This window comes from Anastrepha obliqua, chromosome 6 (assembly GCF_027943255.1).
Source record: "Anastrepha obliqua isolate idAnaObli1 chromosome 6, idAnaObli1_1.0, whole genome shotgun sequence".
NCBI classification, from domain to species: Eukaryota; Metazoa; Arthropoda; class Insecta; order Diptera; family Tephritidae; genus Anastrepha; species Anastrepha obliqua.
Genome location: NC_072897.1, coordinates 59765184 through 59772462, shown reverse-complemented (window position 1 = coordinate 59772462; position 7279 = coordinate 59765184). Strand labels below are relative to the sequence as shown.

The 7279-nt window shown below is 41.4% G+C and overlaps 1 protein-coding gene across 1 annotated transcript; it reads left to right on the top strand.

Annotated features, from left to right (window-relative positions):
- The first annotated feature begins 3498 nt into the window (after positions 1-3498).
- Positions 3499-5953, top strand: LOC129250587 (uncharacterized). The gene is made up of 3 exons (XM_054890199.1): positions 3499-3833; positions 3898-4363; positions 4412-5953. The coding sequence occupies exons 1-3, from the start codon at positions 3499-3501 to the stop codon at positions 5951-5953; spliced, it is 2343 nt and encodes a 780-aa protein (XP_054746174.1).
- Positions 5954-7279: the final 1326 nt, after the last annotated feature.

Sequence of the window (7279 nt, the reverse complement as noted above, 5' to 3'; positions counted from 1 at the left end):
CTTTACTTAACGTATGTAGTTCTTCAATTGATAAAAAGTGCACAAAAACATATGCATATATCTGCAAGGGTAGAAACGTAGAAACTTACTCTGAAATCACAGATTTGAAAGTCCCTGTACATACAATGCTGTGCCTATGAATGCGCGCTGGATTTCTTGAGAAGTTTTACAGTAATATATTTTGCTGTGGTAAGTGCACATACATACACACAGCGTACATATATGCGCATATGCATATAAATTCACATATTTAAATTTGCATATGCCATCCCTCTGTGTGCCTGGTAATGAAGCGTTTTCTATAGAGGATTTTGATTTGGTTGAAGGAATTCAACAAAGTTTTACAGAAGATGCCTTAGGCAGACATAATATACAGGGTTTGATTGAAAAGTAATGAGCCTTATTTTTTGTAAGCAGTTTTATTAAACCTTTTGGCTTATACAACTAATATTCTTCAAAATAGGACCCTTAAGCGTCAATACACCGCTGGTAGCGGTCCTTCCACTGCAGGAAACAGTTTTTAAACTCATCCGCCGGAATCGCGTTCAATTCGGCTGTCACAATTTTTTGGATCGCCTCGATGGAGTCGAAACGCCTCCCCTTCAGCTTTCTTTTCAGGCGCGGGAACAAGAAGAAGTCCGGAGGGTACAGGTCTGAGCTGTAGGAGGGTGGGGAGGCACCGGAACCCCCATCTTGGCCAATGCAGAGGTGCAGAGGAAGGCGGTGTGCGCCGGCGCAATGTCGTGATTAAAGGTCCAATTGTTGACGAGGTCGGGCCGAACGATCATTTCCGTTTTTTATGATAAAATGCCTGTAGCTAGCCTACAGCGTAAACAATCTTTCTTTATTCATACAAACGAATTTTACTCAACTGCTGTTTAATTTGACCAGTTGAGTATATTTCTGTTAACTTTTGGTGGAAAATATGTCTTGAGGAACTGCGCGTGCAAAACGAGTACACCTTAAAATTCCATGCGTTTCTGTCATTGAGACTTCTCTATACATTAACGTTCTGTGCAATGAACTTGTTTTTAATGCAGTAAAAACATAAATACGTGTTTATACACATATACATGTAGTTTTTTTATTGTATGCTTCCGCGAGTCGCAATGCCTAAAGCAGTGTTGCGAAGCAGGCGAAGTTAATATCATTGAAACTCATAAAAATGAAAAATTTACGCCACTTGGCAAAGAAATGTAAGATTATCGAAACTGAAGCTGCTTGCATCATCAAAACCAAAGACCAAATTTGACGTTTGTGGAACACTGATGTCAATTTATTGATAAATTGTGCTACGAATGGCGGAGAACGTCAATGTATGGAGAAGTCTCAATGACAGCAACGTATAGAATTTTCAGGGGTACTCGATTTGAGCGCGAAGTCCACCACAGCAACATTTTTCACCAAACTTAACAGAAATATGCTCAACTGGTGAAATTTAACAACAGTTGAGAATTAATAGCATTTATTTTATTTCTTTATTTGCATGCAAATTCAAATATTTTTGAATTTATATTGATTTTTGCGTAATTGGCGCCAAAAAGTCAATGCCAAACAATGAATGAGAAAAACTTTTGATTAGCGTCGCGTAATTTTCAATTATTCTCGATTTTACGAATTTTTTGATAAATTTAAATAAAAAGAGCAGATCGTGTCGTGTGGGCGGGTGTAATTTTAAAAATAGTGATGTGAAGCTGTTTTCCTTCCCACAGGAGACCATACAAGCGAAAAAATGGAGGCAGAATAGGCACGTTGCCTGGACGGAGCATCTTCCGCCCCACAACTCATTTGTTTGTATAAAACATTATGAGGTATGTGTTGTGGGGGCACAATGTTTAAAGAAGGGTGCAATTCCCACCCTCAACTAAGGTAAGTTTTTCAATAATATGAAATGTGGAAACATTCTCGTAAGCATGAATGTGTGTTTTTATATTGTGCTGTATTACAATAAAGTAAGCCTACTATTTGGCAAGCACACCATATGTACCTATGTATGCTCATATGATATGGTATTATGGAGGAGAGAAAAAGTGCGAAAAAATCATGTTGATATTATGATGACTTATTTCATAAAAGTTATTGTTTGAAATAAAACTCATAGTTCTTTATTGCATTAAGTCTGTTCAGAGCGCCATAGCATAATTAAGTGGCATCACCTACTACATTTTTTAGTTTTGCACACCGCAACCCTATGTTACATTTTACTTTACTTTATATCAAAGCTGTAAAACAAAATATACTTTGATTTTGGATTTCATTCGGTGAACACCTGCACATTTGCGTATCATTTCTTGTTTGTCTTTGTTTTTGCTATTCTTTGCTACTCGATCGAGCGCAAGAATTCTTGCGCGACGACAACATTTTTGGTGACCCCGACGTGATCACATAGGCACCGCTATTTGCCGATGTGAATTTGCTGTATATTGCACATAAGCACCGTACTGCTTGTACATAAGCACAGTACAAAAATCTCGCGACCCAACAGTTACCCGAGTTGTACAGTCGCATTTTTTCTTTCTTCGATGTTTGCCATGCAAACAGTTGCCACGTACAAATCATTTTCGATCTTAACAAAAAGCTTTGGGAGTTTTTAATAGAGAAGCGGACTAACTTTTAAGAAATGTCGTTCTTAAAACGGAAAAGCGTAGCCTTCCTACGTCAACTTAATTTGAATCAACCTACTGTAGAGGAACTGCACGCCATGGATCATGCAGAGCTATCAGTGAGATTGGAGCAGCTAGATCGTATTCAAGATCAATTCGAGTCAACGCAATCTCAACTGGAAGAGGAAGACCCTAATGAACTTGACGCCAACAATCGCGATAAATTTGCAGCCACGTTCATTAGGAACAAGGCAGCATTTACCAGAGAATTAAACAAGGTGGATTACCAACCAATGTCGTCAACGAGGAATCCACCACCTCAGGAGCAGCCATCCGTCGTCATAGTGAAGCAGCCAAGGTCGCGCCTACCAGAATTACAGCTACCACAATTTGGTGGAGCATATACAGAATGACCGAACTTTTTTGGCATGTTTCAAACGGTTGTTAACAATGACTCTGAACTGTCGAATCTGGAAAAATTCCAGCACCTGCGATCCTGCTTGAAGGGTGCAGCGCTGGACACCATTCAATCTCTTGAAATTCGTGATGAAAATTACATAACTGCATTGAACTTACTAGTTGAAAGATTTGATAACCGACGTTTAATTTTTCAGGCGCACATTCATGAGTTATTCAAGCTGCAAAAGGTGAGTGCTGATAGGCAATCAGGAGAACTACGGTCGCTTGTGGACAGAATTGTATCGCATGTTCGAGGTTTGCAGTCGCTGGGCACCACCGAACAAATAGCCGACTGTTTACTCTAGCACAGAAATTGGATGCGACCACGCATACGCTATGGGAAGAACGAGTATCCACTGACAGACTGCCCACTTGGACGGACATGGTTACTTTTTTGCAAAAGAGATGCCAAGCAATAGAAAATGTGGCCCACGCTATGGTAACGAAGACACCTAGCACTCAAGTGAGCAATGCCAAATATCGAAAAACCTCATTTGTCGTATCAAAGACTGCTCAAAAAATCTACGCTGTCTGTAATAAGCACAATTACGTCGTTTACTCCTGTCCCGTGTTTGCCAGTATTAGCCCGAATGAACGCTGGAAAAAGGCAAAAAACGTTAAATTGTGTATTAACTGCCTTAAACCAGGCCATCAGGTGCAGCAGTACAAATCATCTGCATGTCGCCGTTGCTCGTTGATGCACCACACTCTATTGCATTTTAATCAGACGGATCAGACGAATCTCAGACCACCTGACGGATTACCTAGTCGGTTCTCTCGTGCAATGTCGTGCCATTCTTGATTCCGCTTCCCAGCTTAATTTTGTAACAACTAGACTCGCTAGTCAATTACAGCTTAAAAAATCTAAGTCATTAGTGACAGTTTCGGGCATTGGAGACTCAGAACTCGTTATCAACTCCAGCGTGAACATCTTCATTCAGACATTACATAGCAACTTCACTGCGACTATAGATGCAGCAGTAACTCCAACAATCATCGATTGCCAACCAAATTATTCACTTGACATCACTCATTGGGATATTCCAGCGAACATAACTCTGGCAGATCCCGAATTTCACAAGCCGCAACGTGTGGACCTCCTGATCGGCGCAAGCATGTTCTTTGACCCGCTATGTATTGGTCAATTTCATTTAAGAAAAAATAATCATATTTTGCAAAAAACTCGTTTTGGCTGGGTTGTGTCTGGCGGTCGTGGTATCTCGTCAAGGTTATCATCCTACACAACTACAGCAACAAATTCATTTGAGTCTGATGCGCTTCATCAAACTACCAACGATATGGTGCGTTCACTTTGGGAGGTAGAAAACAGTTTTGAGCCCATTTGAAAGGCTACAAAGGAGGAAATCGATTGCGAGGCTCATTTCAAGGCGCATTACAGTCGTATGGCGACAGGTGAATATTGGGTTCGCCTTCCTTTAAAACCTAGCGTACATCTACTTGGAGATTCGTACCAACAGACTTTGCGACGGTTTTTGGCTCTTGAAAGGCGTCTTCAGCGCAATCACGAAGTGAAAGCACAATATTCATTATTCATGAAGGAGTATATTGAGCTCAATCATATGTCTCCTATCTTAAAACTACCAACAACAGTACCTGTTTACTTCATGCCTCATCATTGCGTATTCAAGAATGACAGTACAACAACCAAACTCAGAGTTGTGTTCGATGGCTCGGCGCTGACGACAACTGGGTATTCATTGAATGAGGTACTGATGACGGGTCCAACGATACAGGCAAAGCTAGTAGATACTCTCATTCGTTTTCGATCACATTCGGTCGCACTGAGCGGTGACATTTGTAAGATGTATCGGTGCATTAAAGTCGCAGCCCCCGATAACTACTTGCAATGCATACTTTGGAGGGATGACCCTCAAGATGACATCCAAATGTTCAAACTCGATACAGTGACTTACGGCACAAAGTCCGCACCCTATTTAGCAGTTCGCACCATGAATCAGCTTGCGACTGATGAAGCAGCTACATATCCCTTTGGCGCTCAGATCAATTTGCGCGATTTCTACGTCGATGACTTAATCACCGGCGGCGATACCATTAATGACGTAACTCATATAATGCAACAAACATCTGAGCTACTAGGTAAAGGTAATTTTAAAATTAGGAAATGGTGCTCGAATGCACCAAAAGTGCTCAGCAACGTACCAGACGCAGATAGAGCGAAACTCATCAAGTTTGATGATGGTAGTTACATCACAAAGACGCTTGGACTCCAATGGGACCCTGATTCCGATCTGTTTCTATTTTCGTTTGTTGCACGCCAGGCAAATAAGAAAATAACTAAACGCTCAGTTTTGTCAACAATTGCTCAATTTTATGACCCACTAGGATTGATTGGACCCATCGTATGCAAAGCAAAAATGTTTCTTCAACGCTTATGGATGGAAGGGCTCGACTGGGACGAAAGTCTACCAATATCGCATCAAACAGCTTGGCTTCAGCTGTATGGGGAATTCGGTACCCTAAAACAATTGAAATTTCCTCGATACGTAGCCAGCCCAAATGCTAGTCTGGAGTTACATGCATTCTGCGACGCTAGCCTCTCAGCGTACAGCGCTTGTGTCTATATTGTTGCCCGCCTACAGAGAAATGTTCGCACTACATTACTCTGCTCAAAGTCCAGGGTTGCACCCCTGAAATCAATTACAGTTCCCAAGCTGGAGTTATGTGCAGCTACGCTTTTGGCGCAAGTAGTCCATGCCATCGACAAGTTACGCGTTTTAAATTGTTCGTTTTTCTGTTGGTCGGACTCCACAACGGTTATATCATGGCTAAAGGAGGAACCGTCTAGTTTTAATGTTTTTGTCGCCAATCGCATTACAACCATACAACAGTCCACAAAAGATAAGGAATGACGATATGTGCCAACGAGTCTCAACCCGGCAGACATTTTATCAAGAGGTGCTTCACCAATCGAATTGGCAAGTTCGTCGCTTTGGACCAACGGGCCTCCATTTCTACACGAATCAGAAATAAATTGGCCCAAACATAGTGTTAAACTTGAAAATTTACCTGAACGACGGAAAGTTGCTTTACTGTCCTCGTCTTCAGTAATTGATGCTTCGCTGAATTGCAAATACATTAATTCCTTTGCAGCAATGCAGCGAATATATGGCTATGTGCATATGTTCATTAAGATGGACCGCTCAGGTAATCTCACTACAGCACACATTCAACAAGGAACTTGGTATTTACTTCGTATGGTACAACGAGTTCAATTTTGTTCGGAATATAAGGCTCTGAAAAGGAATTTGCCCATAAGTCCATCAAGTAAACTAACATCTCTGACGCCCTTTTTAGATTCTTTTGGACTCATTCGAGTTGGAGGTCGTTTAAGAAACTCGTTGCTTAATTTTCAGTCTCGCCATCCAATACTGTTGCCGAAGGGACATCCACTTGCTAACTCTATAATAATGCATTTTCATCATCAGAATCTACATGCCGGACCTCAAGCTTTAGTGGCAGCAATACGACAACAATACTGGCCATTGGTGGCAAAAAAGCCGTAAGTCACATCATAAACAAATGCGTGCGATGTTTTAGACTCAGACCCAAGATGTGTGAACAAATCATGGGCAATCTACCTGAAGGCCGCGTCCGACCCAGCCGACCATTTCTTACCACTGGTGTTGACTATTGCGGACCTTTTCACTACCGATCTGAAATAAGAGGGAGGCCACCAACCAAATGTTATATTTGTCTCTTCATATGTTTTACTACGAAGGCTGTTCATATGGAACTCGCCAAGGATCTGTCTACTGAGTCATTTCTAGCCGCCTTGAGGCGATTTTATTCTATTCGCGGCAAACCGATGGTCATCTAGTCCGATAACGCCACAAATTTTATTGGGGCGAAAAATGAGATGGCTGAATTACGACAACATTTCCTTAAGCAACAACACGTTGAAGAAGTTCACCGGCAATGTCTCATCGAAGGAATTGATTGGAAGTTCATACCACCAAGGTCTCCACATTTTGGAGGCCTTTGGGAGTCCTCAATCAAAATGGTGAAATTCTACTTCTGGCGAGTTGTTGGTTCAGCGTTGCTTACTTTTGATGAACTTAGGACTCTTATATGTCAAATTTCAGCGGTGATAAACTCTCGACCACTTTGTTCAATTTCAGAAAATCCTAACGACTTAGATGTGCATCCATCCACTCACATCCATACCAGAACCAAAC

What these genes read in the sequence shown, in the direction of transcription:
- LOC129250587 (XM_054890199.1), top strand. Translation starts at nt 3,499, where the DNA reads ATGGTAACGAAGACACCTAGCACTCAAGTGAGCAATGCCAAATATCGA. An exon ending in CCTGACGGATTACCTAGTCG is followed by an intron (nt 3,834 to 3,897) that starts GTTCTCTCGTGC and finishes TGTAACAACTAG; the next exon opens with ACTCGCTAGTCAATTACAGC. An exon ending in ATCAAACTACCAACGATATG is followed by an intron (nt 4,364 to 4,411) that starts GTGCGTTCACTT and finishes CCCATTTGAAAG; the next exon opens with GCTACAAAGGAGGAAATCGA.